The 25,606-nt window shown below is 47.0% G+C and overlaps 1 protein-coding gene and 1 long non-coding RNA gene across 4 annotated transcripts; both read right to left on the bottom strand.

Moving 5' to 3' along the window:
- Positions 1-96: 96 nt before the first annotated feature.
- LOC101618215 (ATR interacting protein) lies at positions 97-18,626 on the bottom strand. 3 transcript variants are annotated; one of them, XM_004662027.2, is made up of 13 exons: positions 18,301-18,626; positions 14,829-14,959; positions 13,692-13,862; positions 11,500-11,618; positions 9,176-9,324; positions 8,053-8,154; positions 7,328-7,457; positions 6,464-7,147; positions 2,355-2,491; positions 2,115-2,206; positions 1,029-1,109; positions 630-882; positions 97-265 (listed from the first exon to the last, which is right to left on the bottom strand). In XM_004662027.2, the coding sequence occupies exons 1-13, from the start codon at positions 18,545-18,547 to the stop codon at positions 198-200; spliced, it is 2,364 nt and encodes a 787-aa protein (XP_004662084.2). In that variant the 5' UTR covers positions 18,548-18,626; the 3' UTR covers positions 97-197. The 3 variants fall into 3 exon arrangements, with proteins under 3 accessions (XP_004662084.2, XP_044992370.1, XP_044992371.1); XM_045136435.1 differs by having other exon boundaries at positions 2,115-2,203; XM_045136436.1 differs by lacking the exon at positions 13,692-13,862.
- Positions 18,627-21,845: 3,219 nt separating this feature from the next.
- LOC123455568 lies at positions 21,846-25,566 on the bottom strand. The gene is made up of 4 exons (XR_006633992.1): positions 25,498-25,566; positions 25,349-25,404; positions 25,172-25,259; positions 21,846-22,150 (listed from the first exon to the last, which is right to left on the bottom strand). It is a non-coding gene; the product is annotated as an uncharacterized LOC123455568 (long non-coding RNA).
- Positions 25,567-25,606: the final 40 nt, after the last annotated feature.

The raw sequence follows: 25,606 nt of genomic DNA, 5'->3' as shown, positions 1-25,606 counted from the left end.
ACCATGGGGACCATTTCAACTCCAGCCAGGAAGGTGAGGGGGAGGCGCCCATGTCCCTTCCTCTCAGTCCCACAAATCAGACTCAGGAAACGAGGCTGGTGTTCTCAGCAGGAACTGCTGGTTAGTGCTTTTAATCAGTGGATGAGATAGGAAAGCAGAAGGTGCTGGTGCCACCGTGTGGCTGGATGCTCTGGGCCTCAGCTACAGTCCATCTCTGGGTCCTCCATGTCTGTCTCCGCAGCACAGAGGTCATCCAGGGCTGCCTCTGAGCCAAAAGGAAGAGGGTTCTAAGTGAAGCCCCAAGGTGGTGGGGTCTGGGAAAGGTCCTACTTCTCTCCCAGCACCCACAGGAACTGTCCAGGCCTTGCTCCCACAGCTATTGCAAGCAAAGTGATACAAAGGCAATTCAGACCTAGATATTTCTAGAACTGGCTCAACATTACAATTCAATAGACAAAAGCAAAGGACAGCCTAGTATACTCAGAGAAGAGCCAGAACAGAAAGATGATGTTCCCAGTCCAGAAAAGGCTGCGGTGGCAGGGGAGGCCCACTGAAATCAAGCAAAAGGGTCTGACTTGTTCATGAGCCTGCATGAAGACTGGGCAGGGAGGGTCCTCTTGCCAGCTCACCTTCACAGTCAGTCACATCAGGAAGTCCTCGAATCAGCATGCTGACCCCTGGCATCACTTGGTCATACTGATGCAGGACCTCCACGCAGTGTGTAGTGAAGAGCTTGTCTCTCTGGGACAGGCTGTGCAGCAGCAGCACTGTGTCCCGCAGACAGCGCACCGTGCGCTTCTGCTGCTCAGTCCTGGGGCCTGCCCTGGCCCTCCGCACAGTCAGCCACTGTCTGTGCAGCATCACAGTGAGCGCTCTGACCACCTAGGGTAACAGGGCAGATAAGTCTCTCAGCTTCTCACACCTACCACCCTAGGGAGGCAGGATTACAAGTGGGGTCATGGGGTCCTTGTCCAAGGTCCCCTTGCCCACTAACAGAGATGCCACTCTGTTGACCCCTGGCCACTCACCTCCACATTACATTGGCAGTCAGAGCCAGTGACTCGGGAGGAAGGGCTCTGCACACTCAACTTGCCCAGGAGCCACACCACCTGGAACAAGAAGGCATTGTTTGTCCCCTAATCAATGACTCACTGCAAGGGCTTTCCCAAGCATCGCTCAAGGAGCGATTTTGGTTTTTTGAGGTAGGGTCTCACTCTAGCCCAGGCTGACTTGGAATTCACTACATAGTCTCAGGATGGCCTCGGACTCATGGCGAGCCTGCTATCTCTGCCTCCCAAGTACTGGGATTAAAGGCATGCACCACCATGCCTGGCTAAGTTCCTTCCTTCCTTCCTTCCTTTTTTAATGTATTTGCAGGTACAGAAGAGAAACCAACTTCAGGTGCACACACCACTAGCTTTACATGAGTATTGAGGAATCAAACCTGGGCTACTTGGCTTTGCAAGCAAGTGCCTTTAACCGCTGACCCATCATCTCTCCAGCCCATTTTTTAAAATATATTTTATTTATTTGAGAGAAAGAGGGAAGGGGGAGAGAGAAAATGGGGGCACCAGAGAATCCAGCCACTACAAATTGCAGACACGTGCACCCCTTGTGAATCTGGCTTATGTGGGTCCTGGAGAATCAAACTGGGATCCTTTGGCTTTGCATGCAAGCACCTTCACCACTTAAGCCATTTCTCCAGAACCCCCCCATTTTTTTTTTTAAGGTTGGGTCTCACTCTAGCTGAGGCTGACTTAGAATTCACTATGTAGTCTCAGGGTGGCCTCGAACCACAATTATCCTGCCACCTCTGCCTCCTGAGTGCTGGGATTAAAGGTGTGCAGCACCACGCCTGGCCCATTTAAATTTTACTAACAACCCACCTGCTCCCAGACCTCCCAGGTCCTAAAGCCTTAATAAAATTGGGCAATTCTGCCAAGTCTCATGACAGGCTAGGATCCATCTTTGTTACATCTGGTGGAGGGGGACTTTTATTCCTATAACTGCTAGAGAAACTTTTGTTATGAAAATGAACCCCCCCCCCACTGTGCCCACAGGAGAGGAGACCCTGCGCTCCTATAAAGGGGTGTAGTAGTAAGCAATCGGTTTACCTCTTGTTCCAGCTGAAGCCACTGCATCTCTGAGGCCACCTTGTCAGGCCTTGATGTGATATACGTGTGCAGCCGCAGGAGGAGGCAGCCTTCTGAAAAACATGCTCCCACGCTCAGGGTCTTCCGTCACCCCACAGCCTGGGTTACATTACAGAAGCCCTGAGGAGGCTCTGGGCCCATCCCTCCCTGCCCAAGAACCCCCCTCTGCAGAATCTTAGAGACCCACCCTCCCCACCGTACCTGAGTGAGAGCACAGCTGCTGCGCGAGGCTGTCTTGGTCCGCGAGGAGCGAGAGCAGCTCAACTGCCGGCAGCACACAAGGCAGCGGCAGCTCTGGGCTGAGGCACTGAGGCAGCGCTGGCAACACACAGCAGAACCTGCAGCATGGGCCCGGAGACGGGAGCTCTCAGAAAGAGCCAGCTCAGTCAGACCTGGGTTCAAATGCTAGCCTGCCCCCAGCCTACTGACGACGAGGCGCTCTTGTGTGAATGGGCATTTTCACTGGCATCATGCTGTGACTCAGAAATTTAATAAGCCTTAGGCTGCAGATGGCTCAGCATTTAAGGCCCTTGCCTGCAAAGCCTAATGACCTGAGGTTCATTTCCCCATGTAAAGCCAGGTGCACAAAGGGGTGCATGTATCTGGAGTTTGCAGGGGCTAGAAGCCCTGGTGCACCCATTCTCTCTCCTTGGAAATAAAAAATTTGAAAGCCAGGTGTGGTGGTAAACATCTTTAAAACCAGCACTTGGGAGGCAGTTAGGAGGATCACTGAATTCAAGGCCACCTTGAGATTACATAATGAATTTTAGGCCAGCAAGGCCCTATCTTAAAAAACCAAAAAAATAACAATCCTTCAGTCAGGCATGATTGGCATGTGCCTGCAATGCTGGCACTTGAGAGCAGAGGCAGGAGATCAGCCAGCTTTGACAATCTACATTGTGAGTTCAAGATAAGCCTTAGGCTACATGACACAAAATGCAGAGCCTGACAGCCCAAGTTCAATTCCCCAGTACCCACATAAAGCCAGATGCACAAAATGGTGCATACGTCTGGAGTTCATTTATAGTGGCAAGAGATCCTGGCATGCTCTCTTTGCAAGTAAATAAAAATTTTTTTTAGGGCTGGAGAGATAGCTTAGCAGTTATAAAGCACCTGCCTACAAAGCCAAATGGACCCAGGTTCAATTTGACAGTACCACACAAAGCCAGATGCATAAGGTGGCATGTGCATCTGGAGTGCATCTGCAGCAGCCAGAAGCCCTGGTGTGCTCATTCTCTATACTTGCAAAGAAATATTTCTTAAAAAGTTTTTAAATACCCAGGATGCCTAACCACATACTCCCAGGCTCCTCCTTGCCTCTGCTAGCAAACAGGGATGCAAACCATAACTCAAGTGTGAGAAATGTCCCTTGCCTACCACCAAAGGACTAGCCAAGACTAGAAGTGAGATGAGGGAACAGAGGAACCATTCCCCTCCACATTGCCTGCAGCAGCAGGAAGGTAGGGAGATGGGCTATTAGACAGCACACAGTGGCTCCTGCTGCGCATACCCCTTCATACATCTCTAATACCTCAGCAGAACATGAGGTCCTTGTCATTAAGGACAAGGTTTCACTATTTGGGGTGAACTCATTTTATTACACATCATCAAACAAGAAGTTGTACACTGGGCTGCAGAGATGGCTTAGTGGTTAAGGTGCTTGCCTGAAAAGCTAAAGGACCCAAGTTCAATTCCCCAGAACCCACATGAGCCAGTGCACAAAGTGACGCATGCATCTGAAGTTCGTTTGCAATGGCTGGAGGCCCTTTGTGTCTGTTCTATCTCATTCTGGCCCAGGCTGACCTGGAATTCACTATGTAGTCTCAGGGTGGCCTTGAACTCACAGTGATCCTCCTACCTCTTCCTTCCAAGTGTTAGGATTAAAAGCATGCACCACCACGCCCAGCTTCCAAGTTACTTTTTTGAAAAAAAAAAAAATATCAACGTGCTCTCCCCAGACACAAAATGGTGTGGGTATCCATGACCTCACAGTGCCTGATACTACCTACACAAAGCCATCATAATAGGAGGAAAAGATCATGACATCAAAATAAAAGAAAGACTGAGATGGGGAGAATGGAGTTTCAAAGGGGAAAGTGGGGGGGGGGGCAGAGGGTATTACCATGGGACTTTTTTTTTATAATCATGGAAGTTGTTAATAAAAATTTTTTTGAAAACAAATTATTTGGGGGCAGGAAAGATGGCTAAGTAGTTAAGGCACTTGCCTGTGAAGCCTAAGGACTCATGTTCGACTCTTCAGATCCCACATAAACTAGATGCACAAAGGTGAGGCAAGCACAAGTTTGCACATGCCCATTAGGTGACACAAGCATCTGGAGTTTGACTGCAGTGGCTGAGGCCCTAACACGCCACTTCTCTGTCTCTAAAAAACAACAGACAAACCTGGCACAGGGTGGGTACACAATCCCAGAACTCTGGAGACTGAGGTAGGAGGATTGCTAAGAGTTCAAGACCAGCCTGGATCTAGAGTGAGACCTTAACTCCTCCAAACAAAAAAACAAACAAAAACCCAAGTGTGGTGGCACACACCTTTAATCGCAGCACTTGGGAGGCAGAGACAGGAGGATTGCCATAAGTTTGAGGGCAGCCTGAGACTACATAGTGAATTCCAGGTCAGCCTGGGCTAGAGCGAAACCCTACCTCAAAAAAATAAAATAAAAAATACATACATACATACACCTATTTACTTAAGAGACAGTTTCAGTTAGGCCAAGCTAGCCTAGCTACTTACTAAGTAGCCAATGATAACCTTGGATTTCTGATCCTGAGTGCTGGGTTTACAAAATGACCCATGCCATCTGGTTCATGAAGACTGAACCCAGGGACTCACTCATGCTAGGTAAGTACTCTACTGAGCTACATTCCCAGTTCAGGACCTTTTTAAATACAATGTTATGTCCAGTCCCAGTACACAAAGAAATGAATCGGGCTGGAGAGATGGCTTAGCGGTTAAGCGCTTGCCTGTGAAGCCTAAGGACCCCGGTTCGAGGCTCGGTTCCCCAGGTCCCACGTTAGCCAGATGCACAAGGGGGCGCACGCATCTGGAGTTCGTTTGCAGAGGCTGGAAGCCCTGGCGCACCCATTCTCTCTCTCTCTCTCCCTCTATCTGTCTTTCTCTCTGTGTCTGTCGCTCTCAAATAAATAAATAAAAAAAAGAAATGAATCATGTTCTCTGGAAAATATGACCTCCTTTCTAGTGTGGGGCAAGGACAGAGTGCAGAGACTGCAGGCTTCTTGGCTGCACGCATCACCTCCTGCTTTACAGTCCCCATAGCACTGTGGCATGCCTTTCACTTCAGGTGAAGAGAAAGCTGCGTGGAAGTGAGGTTCAGCTTAGGCTGTGGCCTTGAGGAACTCTGCAGAGAAGCAGTGGGGTGAGGAGCTGTGCTAGAAAGGGATGAAGCATGGTTTGGGGGATTCATTTGTTTGACAAATAGGAAATAAGCAACTGGCCACTACAAGCAGGAGCATGGGTGAGTTCTTTCCCACTATGTGTTTTCCAAACTGTACTGCAGAGCTGTTTGTTCAATTCTGAGTGCTGCCTTTAGGACATTTCAGACTGGCCAGGACATATTCACATGGAAACCAAATGCTTTTCCAAGAAAGGCATGCTTCAGCTCAGTGATGCATCCCAGTGGCGGTGGAGTTAGTCCCAACCTATCAATTGACCTCCTGCAAATGTTCTGAGAGGGAAACTGGGTGCTTGGAGGAGGGGCTGACTGGGATGGAGAGTGGTTAGTTCCTCCCCATCCTGCTCTTGTGGCTTTGGACTCCCGATATGATTTATAATAACAGTATGCATAAACCAAGGTCACTATCTGACAACTTACAGCACATTCCTCTTAAGGAACAAGTGACCTATTAACTCCTTCTAGATGGACACAAGGACGACAGACTTCCAGACCTTCCTCATCTGCTCTGCTTCCTCAGGAAGGCAGATTCTGAACTTAAATGTGCTGTGCCGCATGCTCTTTACCTGATCCACATCTCAGGTTCAAAAGCCTCTGAACCTTTTTCCCAGAGCAGAACACTTCTACAGTGCCTTACAGCCTCCTTTATCAAGCAAGCTCTTTGCTTATTCCCTGTTCAGAGATAGGATTAAACCAAACAAACTATTAAGTTGGTTCTCCCAGTGCCTGGCCCCGCTTCCCATCACTGCAGAACCTCCCAAACCAAGCTGAGTAGTGGAGATACGTCAAGATGTAAGCAAAAACATACAAGGGCCACAGGCTAGACCTTAAGCGGTCAGGGCAGAACCACCAAACCATGCCTCCTGTGCCAGTTTATACCTGGGCAAGAAATCAGAGGAAGCGTTTTCAGCTAATTTCACCAAAACCTTGAGGCACTGGCTCACAACACTAGCTTGAAAGTGACCTGATGCTGCAGAAGAGAAAACCAATAAATGAAGAAGCATCTTCAACAATGGGTGCTGTCCTTGGTCATCAGCAACCTCCGTAGGGGCTGAGCTCTTATCTGCACAAGTCTGTCTGTCTGTCCCATTTCCTTCCCCAGCAGCAGAATCTGCCCCCTGGTCCGACAGTAACAAGCAGACCACTGCTCCACTGTGGCACACCAGATGGTAAAGGATGCTAAGTGAAGCCACAGAGAAATTTTCCAGGCTGCAGATTGAGTCCTCGGGGCTGACCTCTACTCCAGAGCTCACACAGGAAGCATGTCTGGGAGAGTCTCCCGGTGGTCCACTCCTCTTAGTTGTTGCTAAATCCTGCAGAGCCTGGCAGTGTAAGCCGACGAAGAATTGTACAAGGGGGAGCAGGTGCACGGCTCCAGGAAGCTGGCAGAGTGGGAAGGCTCTTCCGCCTCCCTCTGCTGGGTCTCTGTCACGTGAGCCTTCACTCCTGGCAACAAGGTTCAGTCCAGTCAATGCCAGGTTCTGTGCTTCTCTCAGGACAGAAGGGGAAAACGACCCATCATGAGACCCTGTGGTCCTAAGGCTTGAAGTCCCAGCCAAGGTGCTGACAACAGACCAAAGAAAACAGAGGTCAAGGGCTTTACATCTTACCAGTCTGCCAAATTCTTAGCCTACTTGCCAACTCCACAGATTTCCAAGTCTGACCAGGGCCAGACAGGGAATTGCTTTCTGGCAACTCCCTTCCAAACAAGGTAAACAAAGTTTTTGGGTGTCCCATGCTTACCTGGGAAGCCCAGGCGGCTGCAAAAGGGTGCCAGTTGGAACCTCAGAACCACTGCTCAGGAGGTGGCAAAGACCAAGGGATGACCCAGGGATCAAAGGCTGCTTCAGGAGCAGGTTTATCAAAATGGAACCTGCAGAAGACAAGGTAACTCTAGGTCCTTTCTCGTGTGTGCATGCATGTGTGTGTGTGTTTTCTTCTTCTTTTTTCTTTGGAGTTTCAAGGTAGAGTCTCACTCTAGCTCAGGCTGACCTGGAATTCACTATGGAGTCTCAGAGTGACCTTGAACTCATGGAGATCCTCCTACCTCTGCCTCCCGAGTGCTGGGATTAAAGGCGTGTGCCACCACACCTGGCTCTGGGAGTCCTTTTCAGAAGGAAAAGGTGAGGGGGTCAACCATCCTATAAGCAACTAAGTCTTGTGAGTCCAGAAGGCTTTGAGAAATACTTTCTCTTAGTTCTATCCCCCCTCCCCCCCCCTTAGAGACAGTGTCTCACTATGTTGCCTTGCACTCCTGGCTCAAGTGATCTTTCTATTTCATTTCCCAAATATCTTTCCATGTCATAAACTTGTCTATTTAAATCACAATCTCCTACCCACATGCCTGAACCCTCTAGAGCACTGCCTGGGGCAGTCAAAAAGCCAGATAGTTACCCAGACAAATCTGGACATCTCAGAGGGTCATGGGAACCAGCAGGCTCCTGAAGGAAAAGCAGGAATTCTGGTACCTTGAGTGTGTGGTTTCTGCATCCAGCTGTCAATAAGACTTTTCTGCTGTACTTCTTGCTTTATGGGGTTGCCTCTCAGACCTTGGGTCATATTATCTGAAACTAGATAAAATGTCAATAAAAAGCTGAGCACAACACACATGCATATCAGACACTCTCACCAAAACCAGAGCCAAACCAGCTCCAGATCCCATGCATCTTTGTCCACAAAATAGGAACTCACACAAGAAAACTGAACTCTTTGCTTCACTTCAAATGAAACAATAACATGAAAATAGTAACCACTAACATGTATATACAGCTTAGCATGTGTCAAAAACTACTCCAAGAATTTTTTTATTTTGTTCATTTTTATTTACTTATTTGAGAGCTACAGACAGAGAGAGAGAGAAAGAGGCAAATAGAGAGAAAGAATGGGCGCGCCAGGGCCTCCAGCCACTGCAAACGAACTCCAGACACGTGCGCCCCCTTGTGCATCTGGCTGACATGGGTCCTGGGGAATCGAGCCTCGAATCTGGGTTCTTAGGCTTCACAGGCAAGCACTTAACCGCTCAGCCATCTCTCCAGCCCTACTCCAAGAATTTTATACATATGAGCCCACTTGTTCTTTAGAGCAATCCTATGAGGAAGTCTCAATGTTAGATGTTTTACATATAGAAAACTGGGCACTTGCTCTGCTAGTAAGTAGTGCAGTGGGGACTCACATTGGCTGCTGGGCTCTACTACCTGCTTAGAACACTAAAGGGTAATGCCCTTTAATTGGAGAAACTGAAAATGTGGCTGCAGTTTTTCAGAAGTATTGGCCATTGATTTATGGCCAATGATTTGAAGCTTGATGGTGAGAAGAGAGGCAATACATCCAGTTGTAAGAAAAACTGGCAGCAGATATTCTCAGAGTGAAAACTACTAATGCTAGTTGGTCTCCTTCTGGAGGAATTATGTTGTCAGCCATGTGAATGAGCTACCTTGAAACAGACCCGCCAGCCTCACAAGGTCCTTGTATGTCACCATAGCTCCCTACCAAATTTCTGAACTACAGAAATTGGGGAAGAGTAAGAGTTGTTCTAGGCCTTATGTTGGGGTAATCAGTATGCAGCAGTAGATGACTATAGGTCTGACTTACCCTCCTGGCCCACTAGAGGCTTGTGTCCTGCATCTGTCTGGCAGGGATGGTACAGTGGCATGTTAGCACTAAAAGACTCCTTTGTAGGGAAAATTGTTTTCCCAAAGTGTGCTTCTGGCTTTGTAACCACAGCAAAGTCTTTCCTAGGACTAGAAAAAGGAAACTATGAAAACTGGAAGTTACAAACCTCCAACAAAATTTAAATTTTTCAAGTCTAGGCATTTTGATCAAAGGTTACATGTATTAGGAATACATCATTCTTTGTCCAGAATAACAATACAAAACCCAAAAGCATTCTGATTCAGATTACCAAAAAAGAGGCTAGGGAGATGTTTCAGTGGATTAAACAAAACAACAACAACAACAAAAAACCACTTGTCACTCTTCCAGATCAGCCTGGAATAGAATGAAACCTTACCTTAAAAAAAAAAAAAAAAAAAAGTCGGGCGTGGTGGCACACACCTTTAATCCCAGCACTTGGGAAGCAGAGGTAGGAGGATCACCCGTGAGTTCAAGGCCACCCTGAGACTACATAGTGAATTCCAGGTCAGCCTGAGCTAGACTGAGACCCTACCTCAAAAAAACCAAACAAACAAACAAACAAACAAACAAAAAAAAGGTACTCAAGCTGGGGTACCAGAGTATAAAATCCCAGAAGCCAGCTGGGCATGGTGGCACATGCATTTAATCCCAGTACTTGGCAGGCAGAGATAGGATAACTGCCATAAGTTTGAGGCCACCTTGAGACTACATAGTGAATTCCAGGTCAGTTTGGGCTGAAGTGAAACCCTATCTTGAAAAAACAAAACAAACAAACAAAAATATTATTTCTTTGTTCTCCTAGGTACCTAAAAATATTAATCACAAGTCCTTTACTATTTCTAATTTTATTGATTTGACTAAAGAAATATTTTCAATATTGACTCTAAAGACTTTCTAAAGAAAAATCTAACAGGCATGGTGGCTCACATTTAATCCCAGCACTCAGGAAGCTGTGGCAAGATGATTACCATGAGTTTGAGGCCTGCCTAGGCTGCAGAGTGAGTTCCAGGTCAGCCCAGGCTAGAGACCCTGTCTCAGACCAACCAACCACAAAGTGCGTTGAAATCAAAATCACAGCCCCAGTAATCACACTGTCCCGTGAGCCGAGCAGTCTCTGTCTCCTCATGTGTCCATGATGGGTGAAAAGATGAGGATGGATTTCCTCAGCTCTCCCATCCTGTCTGAAGTATGCAAGGCACAGAGAGTTCAATTTCACACCCTGCTTAGCGTACATAGAGGCAGAAGAACATTCTATACCAGCAATAATTCAAATTTCATGACTGATACTGATAATGCCAGCTGCCCTGGCAGGCAGGCGGCAGGACACAGACCATTAATAAGCTGAGTGTATCTGGCAGCGAAGGAGGGCTGCTGGACAAAGGTCTGGATAGCAAATGAACACAAATATTTCAAGTAGCCAGAACTAAAGTACATTCATGCTTAGGGGAAAATTTGTTATGTTAAATTACATAATAGAGTTTGGGGGTGGTAGCTGGAGACATGGCTAAGTGTTGTTGTGGAAGCCTGACAACTAGAGTTGATTCCAAAATCCCATGTAAAGCTGGATGCAAATAACATGGTTGTCTGTAATCCCAAAGTGCCTATAGCAGTGGCAGGCGGAATCAAAGAATCCCAGAGTTCATGGACCAGTTGGTCTGACATTCTCAGAGACAAAACAAGACAGACTTTGTCTCAAACAAGGTGGAAGATGAGGACCCATACCTTGAGGTTTTCCTCTGCCCTCCATTTGTAAGTCATGACACGTGCATATGTGTGCATGTGCATAGGCAGGCATACATACGTACGTACATACACACACACAACTGGTCTATCTCCAAAATTTGGAGTTTATTTTTCCCAGTTTTTCCTAGTCTTAAGGAAATATGTGTATAAAGCCCGATTTAGAGAAAGTTGTTTTTTTTTGTTTTTGTTTTTTTGAGGTAGGGTCTCGCTCTACTTGCTCTAGTGGAGGCTGACCTGGAATTTACTGTGTAGTCTCAGTGTGGCCTCAAACTCCTGGCGAGCCTCCTACCTCTGCCAACCAAGTGCTGGGATTAAAGTATGTGCTACCACACCCGGCTTAGAGAAAGCACTTCTAGAATGAGAGAATTTATATTGTGATGTCTCAAACCATTTTGCTTCATCCAAACCACCTCTGCATCCTTCACAAAACAAGACCTCTGCTCATATAGCATAGCCTTCTTTCAGAACAAGCCTGGTAAGTGTTTGGCAGCTGACTAAACACCAAAATCCTTAACTATCCCCTCCAGCTCCGTCCGTACCTGACGTGAGAGATGGAAGGGGCAGACAATTTATTTGTTCGTTCACTGCTCTGCACCTTTGTCCTTAATTCATTCATTTCCGCATCTTTAAACTGGAGTTCAGTCTGCAGTGATTGGAGCTGAGAGACAAAAGAAATACTTGTAATGACATCACCTTATATACAAAAATATCTTTTGGCTTCAAAATCCAAACTAGTAAAGTAAAAACAATGAAAAATACATATATGAAAGTGCGCTGTAACAGAAATGTCCTCAAGCAGAGCATGGTGGCGCACGCCTTTAATCCCAGCACTCAGGAGGCAGAGATAGGAGGATCACCGTGAGTTCGAGGCCACCCTGAGACTCCATAGTGAATTCCAGGTCAGCATGAGCTAGAGACCCTACCTTGAAAAACAAACAAAACAAAACAAAACAAAACAAAAAAACCCCAAACAAACAAACAAAAAGAAAAACCCAGAAAGAAAAGAAATGTCCCCAAATTTAGCCTTCCACTACCCCTGAAAGACAGCATGATACTCTGGAAAGATATTGGACTTTTTTTTTTTTTTTTTGGTTTTTCGAGGTAGGGTCTCTGGTCCAGGCTGACCTGGAATTAATTCTGTCACCTCAGGGTGGCCTCGAACTCATGGCAATCCTACCTCTGCCTCCTGAGTGCTGGGATTAAAGGTGTGTGCCACCACACCCGGCTTATTGGACTCTATTTTTAAGGCTGCTTATTTATAAGGGTTCAAATATTAGCTCCACCATTTATTTAGCCTCTTTGAATCGGTAATATCAATACCTGTTGGAGGAGAGAAGGAAGGGTTAAGTAAAATGATTGGAAAAAAAAAAAAAAATCCCAGATGTGGATGTGTACACCTTTAATCCCAGCACTCAGAAATCTGGGCTAGAGTAAAACCCTACCTGGGAGGGAAAAACAAAACAAAAAAACAAACAAAAAACAGGCTGGGTGTGGTGGCATGTGCCTTTAATCCCAGTACTTGGGAGGCCAAGGTATGAGGATCACTATGAGTTTGAGGACAGCCTGAGACTGCATAGTGAATATCAGGTCAGCCTGGGCTACAGCCAGAGCCTACACTGAAAAAAACAAAACCAAAACAAGGGCTGGAGAGATAGTTTAGGAGTTAAGGCACTTGCCTGCAAAGCCAAAGGACCCAAGTTTGATCCCCAGTACCCACAATGCACAAGGTAGCACACGTGTTTGGAATTCGTTTGGTGGCTGAAGGCCCTGGCACACCCATTCTTTCCATCTCTATCTGCCTCTATTTCTCCCTTTCTCAAGTTAAAAAAAAAAAAAAAACAGCATAGAGCTTTGCAAGGTGTCAAATCTCAGCACATTGGTTTTGTGTGTGTACATAGACACCAGGAGGTTAACAGCCTCCTCCTCCACCTGCAATGATCCTCTGCTTTACAATGGGCCCAGAATGAAGAGCCACTATGAAAACTGAGCCACCTGAAACTGTGAGCCCAAATAGATAATTCCTTCCTTAAAAAAGGAGGGGCTGGAGAGATGGTTCAGTGGTTGCCTACAAAGCCTAAGGACCTAGGTTGGATTCCCCAGTACCCACAAGGAACTAGGTTCACAAGATGGTGTATGCATCTTAAGTTTGTCTGGAGTGGCTGGAGGCCCTGGCATGTCAATTCTCTATCTGCTTCTTTCTCTCATTTTCTCTCAAATAATTTTTTTTTTTTGAGGCAAGCCCATAAAACTGACCCCTCCCTTTTTAAAAAAATATTCATTTATTTATTTAGAGAAAGAGAATGGGTGTGCCAGGGCCTCCAGTCACTGCAAAGGAACTCCAGATGCATGTGCCCCCCTTGTGCATCTGGCTGGCTCACATGGGTCCTGGAGAATTGAACCAGGATCCTTTAGCTTTGCAGGCAAATGCTTTAACCACTAAGCCACCTCTCCAGCGACCCCCTTAAAATTTTTTTTTTAAACTTATTTGAGAGTGACAGAGAAAGAGGGGGAGGGGAAGAATGGGCACACCAGGGCCTCCAGCCACTGCAAATGAACTCTAGATGCATGTGCCACCTTGTGCGTCTGGCTTATGTGGGTCCTGGAGAATCAAACCTCAAACTGGGGTCCTTAGGCTTCACAGGCAAGTGCTTAACTGCTAAGCCATCTCTCCAGTCCCACCCCCCCCCCCCTTTTAATATGAGAAAAATGCAGGACAAGTGCTCTGGATCACCTTTTTGGAGAACTCCTTTTCTTTGTCACTGAGTGCTTGGGTTTTTTCTTGCTCAAGAAGGAAATGTGCTCTTCTCTGCTCTTCTAAAACAGATTCCGTCTGGTGCAGTGAGTCACGCAAAATTTTAATTTCTCCATTCTTAATTAGGACTTCTTCTTCCATTGCCTTCAGCTGTAAATCCCACACCCCCCCCAAAACAGCTGATATTCAGCAAGGATATTTTAAGGATACACTTGTCATTTACACATGCATATTCTGTAGGTTCCAACAGGCATTTAACACTCTGGGTCACACATTTCACAGAATTAAAACCCTACATTATATCACTGGTTCTCTTAGGAACCTACAGTTGGCCACATAAAGGGTGTCTGCTTTCTTCTGAAACTAAAGAAATTAGACTGGGCGTGGTGGCATATGCCTTTAATCCCAGCACTCAGGAGGCAGAGGTAAGAGAATCGCTGTGAATTCGAGGCCACCCTGAGACTACATAGTAAATTCTAGGTCAGCCTGGGCTAGAGCGAGATCCTACCTCGGAAAACCAAAACCAACCAAATAAACAAAACCTAGAGAAATTGTAACACTATGATGTTGTGTTCTTCACATAAAGATACATGTTATCTGTTCATCTCAGCACTTCTGACAGTTTGTATCTTTCTCATCTGTATACACTGTTTCTTTTTCTTGATTTGCAGTTAGGAATCTCACTAGTTTCAGTCTAAATTTGACATTCTTTTCCCAATCTCTTATTTCAGGGGGATGAAACTAGATGCTTGGTTTAAAATTTTTTGTTTCTTTGTTTGGGAGGTAGGATCTCACTCTAGCTCAGGCTAACCTGGAATTCACTATGTAGCCTCAGGGTGGCCTCAAACTCACAGTGATCCTCCTACCATCACACCTGGTTGGTTTAAAACTTTTATATGTTGGGGCTGGAGAGATGGCTCAGCAATTAAAGGTACGTGCTTAAAACTTTTGTTTTATGCTTTCTCACACCTAATGAATGAATGAATTAGCTACACAAACTACAAGTTAGGGTTGGCAGTGCCACTTAGCGGTAGAGTGTGTGCCTAGCATGTACAAGGCCCTGCATTCAATCTTCAGCACCAAAACCACATACATAAACAGGAAAAGAAACCTCACCTTTTCTTTCAGTTCTTTGAATTGTGTCTGAAGTACTTCTAATTCAAAATTATCTTTAACTGGAGCAGTGTCTCTGTCCTTTCCTGTAGGGTTTTTTGACATCCCATCTAATCTGCGGACCTTATGAACATCTGTAAAAAAAAAAAAACAACAACAACAACAAAAACCCCAGTAAGTTGTGCATGGTGGCTTATATCCATAATTCCAGCATTTGACGCTGAAGCAGGGGGAATCCCCAAGTTCAAGAACAGCCTTGTTACCTGGTTATATGGTGAAACACTGTCTCAAAAATAAAGGGGGAGGGCTGGAGACATAGCTTAGTCCTTAAGCGCTTGCCTGTGACGCCTAAGGACCTCTGTTTGAGGCTTGATTTCCCAGGACCCACATAAGCCAGAGGCAGAAGGTGGTGCATGCGTCTGGAGTTCATTTGCAGTGGCTGGAGGCCCTGGCGCACCCATTCTCTCTCTCTCTTTCTGTTGCTCTCAAATAAATGAATAAAAATAAACAAAAATAATAAAGAAAAGGGGGAGCTGGGAGCAGTAGTGCACACCTTTAATCCCAGCACTCAGGAGGCAGCGGTAGGAGAATCACCATGAGTTCAAGGCCACCCTAGGACTAGTGAATTCATGGTCATCCTGGGCTTGAGACAGATCCTACCTCGAAAATCCAAAAAATAAAAATAAAAGGGGTGGGGGAGGAGAATGCACAGATTTCTCAGTAGTTAGGGGTGCTTGCAAGCCCTAACAGTCTGCATTGCATTCACAGTATTTACATAAAGCTAGATGCACAGAGTGGAGCATGCAGCTGGAGTTTTTGGCTGCAGTGGTGGAAGGCCCCCATCACACCCATTTTTTTTTTCTCTCTCTTTCCTTTCAAATAAATAATAAAAATAGTTGTAAGAGTCTCATGCTCGCCAAGCACTCAGGAGGCAGAAGTAGGAGGATCACTGTGAGTTTGAGGTCACCCTGAGACTACAATAGTGAATTCCAGGTCAGCCCGGGCTAGAGTGAGACCCTACCTCAAAACAACAACAACAAAGTCTCATGCTCTTACCGACTGAGCTAGCAGGGCAGCTTAAAAATATTTTTTTAGGGCTGGAGAGATGGCTTAGCGGTTAGGCGCTTGCCTGTGAAGCCTAAGGACCCCAGTTCAAGGCTCGGTTCCCCAGGTCCCACGTTAGCCAGATGCACAGGGGGCGCACGTGTCTGGAGTTCGTTTGCAGAGGCTGGAAGCCCTGGCGCGCCCATTCTCTCTCTCTCCCTCTATCTGTCTTTCTGTCTGTGTCTGTCGCTCTCAAATAAATAAATAAAAAAAAATTTTTTTTAAATATTTTTTTAGCTGAGCATGATAACACACATCTTTATTTAATCCTAGCACTAGGCAGGCAGAGGTAGGAGAATGGCTGTGAGTTTGAAGCCAGCCTGAGACTATATAGTGAATTCCAAGTCAGCCTGGGCTAGAGCGAGACCCTAAACAAATATATATATTTAAATGTTCCCTCTGGGTGTGTGGGCACATGCCTTTAATCTCAGCACTCAGGAGACAGAGGTAGGAGGATCACCAGAAGTTTGAGGCCATCCTGGACTCCATAGTGAATTCCAGGTTAGCCTGGGATAGAGTGAAACCCTGCCTTGAAAAAACAAAACAGTAATAAATAAAAGTAAAGTCTGAAAGGTACTGTGGAGAGCTCACTAGCCAGAAGTAAGATCTGTTACTCAATGACATTTACTGAGCACCTGCAGTACACCTGATGGCCAGGGCGTCAATCCCCCTGCTACCCTTGCACACATGCTCCAGTCCTCTGCGTCTGTGTCAGATCCAGAGATGGTAAATGAATGATAAGTGATGTAGGGTGAAGGCAAGGGGAGGAGCTGCCTTGACCATTGGATGTAGAGTAGCTATCACTGCTGTATAGAGTATCTGGTCACCAGTGAGTGTTTTTTGCATCCTAGATTTGCCAGGCACCATGCAGAAGGCCTGAGTTTCCAGGAAATGATTTAATTTTGTTACTATTACTATTTTGGTTTTTCAAGGCAGGGTTTCACTCTAGCTCAGGCTGACCTGGAATTCATTATGGAGTCTCAGGGTGGCTTTGAACTCACAGCAATCCTCCTACCTCTGCCTCCCTCCCAAGTGCTGGGATTAAAGGCATGCACCACCATGCCTGGCTAAAGAGTACTTGAGTTTGAAATCAATAATCCTTTGGTTTAGGGCTGGAGAGATGGCTTAGCGGTTAAGCGCTTGCCTGTGAAGCCTAAGGACCCCGGTTCGAGGCTCGGTTCCCCAGGTCCCACGTTAGCCAGATGCACAAGGGGGCGCACGTGTCTGGAGTTCGTTTGCAGAGGCTGGAAGCCCTGGCGGGCCCATTCTCTCTTTCCCTCTCTCTGTCTTTCTCTCTGTGTCTGTCGCTCTCAAATTTTAAAAAAAAATAATAATAATCCTTTGGTTTAAAAACCCATAGTTTAATTTGCGAGATGCTCCGAGTGCAAAGTGACCATAAACTTTGCTGGTGATTCACAAGGTTTCATTCATTCCCATGTAGAACGTAAGCTCCATGAAGGAGCTTTTGTTCACTGCCAAATCTGTTGCAGTTCCTACTCTCTGGGAACTTAGCACTGGTCTTTCATCTCCTTCTGCCAGGAGCCTCCTATGTTCTTGCTGCTCTGTCCAAAAAGGTCAGTGGATTGCATTTTTAAAACTAGAGCCTCTCACGAAAGTTATGATGGTACGCCAGGCGTGGTGGCACACGCCTTTAATCCCAGCACTAGGGAGGCAGAGGTAGGAGGATCTCCGTGAATTCGAGGTCAGCCTGAGCTAGAGTGAGACCCTACCTTGAAAAACCAAAAAGAAAAAAAAGGTTATGATGGGGCTGGAGAGATGGCTTAGTGATTGAGGCGCTTGCCTTCAAAGCCTAAGGACTCAGGTTCGACTCCCCAGGACGCACGTAAGCCATATGCATAAGATGGTGCATATGTCTGGAGTTGGTTTGCAGTGGCTAGAGGCCCTGGCATGCCCACTCTCTTTCTATCTGCCTCTTTCCCTGTCTCAAACAAACAAATAAAATATTTTTTAAAAAAGAAGAAAGAAGAGTTATGATGGTTTTGAGGGTGGTAGTCATGTTCCAAGGATCTCAGCTTAGAAACAAGAAACGAGTGGCCTAAACTTGAGAAAATAAAGTTAAATATTAGTCTAGCTATATATAGGGTCTACCTATATTTCAAATCATCCGTCTGACAGTCTGGATGCCTCTCCCTTTCCTCCACCCAATCCCCCCCCCAAAAAAAAAAATCAAAGGACCTCTGGGACACAAGTGTTGCTAAAATCAGGGTGTTCTTATATTTTAACAAGCCGAAGAGCAGCGTCGGTGCAAGACACGGAGCCCCCGCGCCGGCCACAGGCTCCCGAAGCCTCGGCGCTCAAAAGGTCTTGCACCGCCTGCAGGGGAAAGTCCCGCCCGCCGAGCGGCACTCACTGGACAGGCTCCGAACCTCGGCCGGACACTGGCCCAGGGCCTGTGACGCGAGGATGTCGAGTTCCTCTAGGTCGTCGGCGGTGAATTCCTCGTGCGCGCCGAAGGGGTCTTCGGGGTCGGGGCCGATGGCCGCCGGGAAGCCGCGGGCCCGCTTGCTCGGAGGGTGCCCGGTACCGGACGAGGAGCCAGGGAGAGGCGTCGGGGACTCTCCGTGCCTTCTCCTGCTCGCGGCGGGAAACCCGGCCATGACTTCCTACGCAACCCCAAGAGTCCCCTCCGGTTAACCGAGCACAGCTACAGACACCGGCGCCAAGCCGAAAGTGGGACCAACCGCCCGCGCGCCGCCGCTCGCCTCAGAAACTAGCAGCCCGCCCCGCGGGCTCCCCGGGCCAATCAGCTGCCGGCCCGCGGCGCGCGGGGAGATGACGTCAGCAGAGCGCGTCTCCACGCCCGGCCGGGTACCTGGCGCTTTCTTCCTGGGTCCCCAGTGCTGCCGCGGTCCTTGGGCGCGACGCTGGCGGGATTAGCCCCGGGTTGTGGAATCGAGGAGTGTCTGCCCGCGGCGGCTGTGGCTCCGTGTCCTCCTCCCTGGCACCTCGTGGAGCACGGAGCCCCGACATTGGCCCGTGTACATTTAGCGGTGTATTCTCCGTGTGATCCTCGCTGTCTTCCGCATTGAATGGCCCCCCTTGTCGCGCACCCGGACTGTTAAGCTAGTAGTAGAGCATTCGGGAAGGAGTAGGGATTGAGCTGTTGCGAGAAGGCACCTTCTAGAACCGGGAGATGCTTCGAGAATGCGTGGATGGTGTGCCTGTGTGGCAACTGCTCGGACTGTTAGCATTCGTTTATTTCTCTGAGGGTGCAGGAGTATTTTTGTCCTTGGAGATGAAGTTCTAGAGGTCAAGGGAAGCACACGGATACTTGACCCCTGAGTTGTCCTACAAGGTTGAGTGGGAGATAGCAGGGAAAAAAGGTAGGAGGCTGGCTCATGGGGTTCCTCTGATAATGTGAGGGGATGGAGAAGATGGTTCAGCGGTTAAAGGAGGCACTTATTTGCAAAGCCTGTCGGCCTGGGTTCGATTCCCCAACGCCAATGTAGAACCAGATATATAAAGTGGGGCATACATCTGGAGCTCATTTGCAGTGTAAAAAGGCCCTGCTATGCCCATTTTCATTCTCCTTGCAAATAAAGATGTTATTTAAAACAATAATGTCGCCGGGTGTTGTGGCGCACGCCTTTAATCCCAGCACTGGGGAGGCAGATGTAGGAGGATCGCTGTGAGTTTGTGACCACCCTGAGACTACATAGTGAATTCCTGCTCAGCCTGAGCTAGAGTGAGACCCTACCTCGAAAATCCAATAAATAAATACTGTGTGTGTGTGTTTTTTTTTTTAACATTTTACTTTTATCTATTTATTAGAATGGAGGGGGCAGTGAGAATGGGCACTGCTCAACAGGGCTTCCAGGCATTGCAATCGAACTCCAGACACATGCACCACCATGTGCATCTGGCTTATGTGGGACCTGGAGAATCAAACCTTGGTCCTTAGGCTTTGCAGGCATGTGCCTTAACGCTAAGCCAAATAGCATGTTTTTAAAATAAATTTAATATGGAAGGGGGCCGAGAATATGGAACTTGTTTACAAAGCTTGCCACCTTGCGTTCACCATGGTATGCATGCATGCACATAGAGAGAGACACACACACACAAAGAATTTGACATGGAGTGCCAGGTAGGAATTACCCATAATAAAGGGAGAAGGTAAGGTTTCACAGAAGAGCAGGGATTTGAACTGAGCACAACCATGTAATACCAGGACTAGGGAGGCTTAGGCAAGAACCAGGCTAAGTTCAAGGTTTGTTTAGTTTACACAGTGAATGCCAGGCTTCACTAGTGAGACTGTCTGAGCTTGCTTCCCCCTGCCCCCAAAGGAAACATGCATTTTTTTCCTGGAGTTTTTATTGTTCTCAGGGGTGGCATCTAACATCAGGCAGGAACTGCCACCTTGCTGTCAGAAGCACAGGACTTTAACCCCAGCACTTGGATCACAGTAAGTTTGAGGCCACCCTGAGACTACAGAGTGAATTCCAGGTCAGCCTGGACTAGAGTGAGACCCTCCCTTAAAAAAAAAAAATCTGAAATGGGGTTGGGGAGATGGTCTAGTGGTTAAAAGTACTTGCTTGCAAAGCCTGCCTGCACACCCAAGTTCAATTCCCATCACCCACATAAGCCAAGACACAAAATGTGGCTAAAAAGAGTGGCTCAAATATCACAAACTTTAAAAAAAAAAAAATCTGGGCTGGAGAGATGGCTTAGCGGTTAAGCGCGTGCCTGTGAAGCCTAAGGACCCCGGTTCGAGGCTCGGTTCCCCAGGTCCCACATTAGCCAGATGCACAAGGGGGCGCACGCGTCTGGAGTTCGTTTGCAGAGGCTGGAAGCCCTGGTGCGCCCATTCTCTTTCTCTCCCTCTGTCTTTCTCTCAGTGTCTGTCGCTCTCAAATAAATAAATAAATAAAATCTAAGCCAAGGAAGAGGCAACAGTTGTTTTTTAAAATGTAGGGTCTTGCTCTAGTCCAGGCTTACCTGGAATTCATTAGGTAGTTTCAGGATGGCCTCGAACTCACTGCAATTCTTCTACTTCTGCCTCCCAATTGCTGGGATTAAAGGCATACACCACGCCTGGCTTCTGGTTTTTTTTTTTTTTTTTTGGAGACAGGATCTCAGAGTAGTCAAAGCAGGCCTTGAACTTGGAACAATTCTCCTGCCTCAGCCACTAGCTCTGGGAAGTAAGCCACCACACTGGTTTGAATAAAAATCATATGATAATGAAGGGTAGGAACAGAAAAGTAAATTTGTAGTGGTTAGAATGGAGCGATAGTATTGAAGGGACTATGAAGAGGTCAGGTTTTGTAATAGTGAAGGACTGAATATGGGGCTAAGATATGGGACCAGCAAAGTCCTTTCTCCAGGCTACCCTGATAGACCTATAGTCCTAATGGCTTGAGGCAGCCTAGTTCTTGGAGACACAGTCTGCTCATTTTTTTTTTTTCTTTCATAGTACATGTTGTATATGTTTTCCTGTCTCTCCCATCCCCCAAAAGAGAAGTTCCAGGAACATGCCCTAGTGTTTGCACATAGCACAACCAGTACACAAACAACCCCCTGAAAACATATTGCAACCTGGGTATCATAAAGGTTTTTTTTTTTTTTTTTTTTTAATTTAATTATTTGACAAAGAGAGAGAGAGAATGAATGAGCGTGCCAGGGACTCCAGCCACTGCAAACAAACTCCGGATGCAAGCGACCCCTGTGCATCTGGCTAATGTGAGTCCTGGGGAATCTAACCTGGGTCCTTTGGCTTTGCAGGCAAACACCTTAACCGCTATGCCATCTGTCCAGCCCTCACCTCAAAATATTCCTTCCACAAACTTCAGGTAAACTATTCCATGGCATATACCACCACACGAGAATGATGGCATTTCAAATGAGTGTGTTTAATTTGGAGGAATACAAAATTCAGAGAACAAATATGAAGCAGCAGACTCTGGATGCGAGACTGGGTTTATTTTGAGTTCACACCTGAGGTAGGAATGGCTGAATGAAAGCTGGAGACAATGAGCCACTGTATGATTGGTAGGGGTTTTTTTTTGTTTTTGTTTTTTTTTTACAAAAGTTTATTGTAATGTACACCAGACCCCAAGACAACACTTCATTCTAGTTACAGGTGGCAAAAGATGTTAACAATGACAGGAAATCCAGATGTTTAAATAGGAATGAACGAGGGGTACCATCTTCTCAGGACTATGGAACAGCTTACTTTTTGCCAGATTTCTTAATTCCACCTGTGGCTGCAAAGGGAGAAGTCAGTCAGTGAATATATAATAATTTGTTATCGAGGTACAGTCTCACAGTAGCCTGGGCTGACATGGAATTCACTCTAGTCCCTGGCTGGCCTCGAATGCATGGTGATCCTACCTCTGCCTCCCAAGTGCTGGAATTAAAGGCATATGCCACCAGGCCAATGTATGTTAAGACAGAGTCTCACTCTATGGCCTGAGCTGGCCTCGAACTCACAGTGCTTCTACCTCAGCCTCTCAAGTCCTGAGATTAAAGGCATGAGCACTGTGCTTGGCAAAATAAATAAATAAATAAATAAATAAATAAATAAATAAAAAGAGTATAATTCTTATGATTACTGTGTACTTCACAGATAAAGCCTATTCATTTCCCTGTCATCTTAATACATCTCATAGATAAGAGGTCAATATGTTTTGAGTCCAACACCTTAACCACTTGGTCATCACAGCCACAACAGGTTAGTATGTTTGGTGTTATTCAAAGGTAGTATGTGACAAGCCTTGGATTCTACCTGTTTTTTTTGTTGTTGTTGTTTAGTTTTTTGAGGTAAGTTGTATTTATTTATACATTGTACTAATTTATAAGATTGGGCTAGAGTGAGAACCTACCTTGAAAAAAATAATAAAAAATCGTTGTGTGCACGTGTATGTGCCCGTGCCATGGTGTACATGTGCAGGTCAGAGGACCACGTTCAGGTCAGTCCTCCCCTTGCACCTTCTTTGAGGCAGGGTTTCTCTCTCTGGATTTTCGCTCTGGTGTAGCTTGCTGTACTCACGTGACCTTTTTGGGAAATTTGGTGTCAGCCTCTCATTCCAGGGTTATAGTGCTGGGATTATAGAATAGAAGCCTGCTACAGTTTCCAGATGAATTCACAGAGATCCTCCTACCTCTGCCTACAGAGTGCTGGGATTAAAAGCATGAGCCACCATGCTTGATTTACTTTAAAAAACAAACAAACAAAGAAAAAAACCCACAAGGTCTGGGGATCAAGCTCAGGGAATCCAACTTGAGCAGTGAGCACCTTATCCACTGCGCCTGTTCCCTAGCTTTCCAGTGCAACTCTTTTTTTTCCTTTCTTTTTTGCACATGGGGGATGGCTATGTTGCCTAGGCTGGAGTGCAGTGGCTAGTCACACGTGCACTCCCACTACTGATCAGCATGGGAGTCTGGACCTGATCCATTTCTGACCTGGGCTGGTTCATCCCTCCTGAGATCCCCTGCTCCTGGTCACCATATTGAGGTTGAACTGAGTGTGAACACTCTATTGGTATTGTAGTGTGCTATAGCCTAGAACCCCTGGACTCAAGTGATCCTCCTGCTTCAGCCTCCCAAGTAGCTGGAACTACAGGCAGGCATCACCACCCCCAGCACAGTACATATTCTTTAATGGTCATATTATACTACACCCCACTTGCTTGTAAGATCTAATGGCACAGATGTAATTTTCCCAGTACCCATGTGAAGCCAGATGCACAGGGTGGCACATGCATCTGGAGTAAGTTTGCAGTGGTACCAGTGGCAGGAGGCCCTGGACCACCCCGTCTCTCTCTCTCTCTGCTTACAAATAAATACAACTATTTAAGAAAAAAAAAAAAGGAGGAGATGTTGAAGACATGGCTCAGCAGTTAAAGTCGCTTGACTACAAAGCCTGAGGGCCAGGGTTCAATTCTCCAGCCACCCATGGTAAAGCTGGATTTGTCTTCAACAGCAAGAGATCACAGTGTAAGCATGGCATGCACACACAAATAAAAATCTAAAAAAGTTATTTGTAAAAGCACATACAGGCTGGAGAGATGGCTTAGCGATTAAGGCTCTTGCTTGCAAAGCCAAAGGACCCAGGTTTGATCCCCCAGGAACCACATACGCCAGATGCACAAAATGGTACATTCATCTGGAGTTCATTTACAGTGGCTAGATGCCCTGGCCCATTCCCCCCCCCCCAAAAAAAGTTAGTAAAGCAGGTAGAGCCAGCACTGCCTGAACGAACAAATGAATGAATGAATATATAAGGGCTGGAGAGATGGCTTAGTGGTTAAGGTGCTTTCCTGTGAAGCCTAAGAACCCAAGTTTGATTCCCAGGAACGCATGTAAGCCAGAAGCACAAGGTGGCACGTGTGTCCAAAATTTTGTTTGTTGTGGCTAAAGCCCTCACACGCCAATTCTCTCTCTGTGTCTAATAAATAAATTAAAAATGAAATATTAAAAACAGATAAGCCAGGCGTGGTGGCGCACACCTTTAATCCCAGCAGAGGTAGGAGGACTGCCATGAGTTCCAGGCCAGCCAGAGACTACATAGTAAGTTCCAGTTCAGCCTGGTCTAGAGTGAGACCCTACCTTGAGAGAAAAAAGAAAGGAAGAAACAGATAAATAGCCTGTTGTGGTGGTGCTCACCTTTAATTCCAGAACTTGGGAGGCAGAGGTAGGAGGATCAACATGAGTTCATGGCCAGCTAAGACTATATAATGAATTCCAGGTCAGCCTAAGCTAGAGTGAGATCCCACCTTGGAAAAAAACGCACACAGAGAGAATGCTTGCCAAAGAATCTGGACTTGTATCTTTTGGTCTGGACACTCCCAGAAGTAACTCTGGGCTCACTATCGTTTATTACAGACAATATGAGCAGTAAGTAAAAGTTCTAAGTTGAGTCATACCATAAGCAATAAAAGGGCGGTGAATTTGGGGCAAGAAATCGTGGGCGATATTCAGACACCTAACTCTATACATCTGAGGCAAATTCCGTGTTTCTATTTCCGTAGCTTCCCTAAGGAATGGAACTCTAAGACTACCCGGGAAGCAAAGAGATTTCGGTTTTATTTCGAGGCCGCGTTCTTGCTCGTACCCCTTCCTTCTGGTGCCAATCTAAGACTGGCCAGAGATCCCAACCACGGTAAACGGACGCCAAGAACCGAGAACGCTGCGGTTCATCCACCAGGCAGGGTACAGATCTGTCTGGACGATCACCTCCTTATCCCTATGAGAGGCTCAGAGGGCGCCCCTAGGTGCTCACTTACCCAGGGGTCCCTTCCCCGCGGCCTTCGCTTTCAGCTCCTCGAGTTTCTTCTGTTCCTCCTTCTGTTTCTGCTTGAAAGCCTTATCCTCCTGCAGAGAGAGCGCGCGGGATGGTCACCGCAGGCCCGCGGCCCGGGCCCTCGCCCGCGCCCTCCCCACGCCTCGGCGCCCGTCCTCACCTCATCCATCTCCTTGGTCTGCTTCTTGGGCTGTTTCAGGGGCTTTTTCTTGCCACCTGCGGACGACACGAGCATGCCCAGCCCGTCCCCGCTGTCGTTCCCCCCTCGCCCCCGCCACCGTCCCCGCCCGCACCGACGACAGCACTTACCTTCGCGGCCCGACATGGCGCCAGCCGCCCCTTCCCCAGTCCGCTGTCCTAAGCCGGAAGCCTGTGACAAATGCCGCGGGGCGCGCCCGCTGATTGGCTCCTAGACAGG

Source organism: Jaculus jaculus, chromosome 17 (genome assembly GCF_020740685.1).
Source record: "Jaculus jaculus isolate mJacJac1 chromosome 17, mJacJac1.mat.Y.cur, whole genome shotgun sequence".
Taxonomy (NCBI): Eukaryota; Metazoa; Chordata; class Mammalia; order Rodentia; family Dipodidae; genus Jaculus; species Jaculus jaculus.
This window is presented reverse-complemented; position numbering and strand designations above follow the sequence as displayed.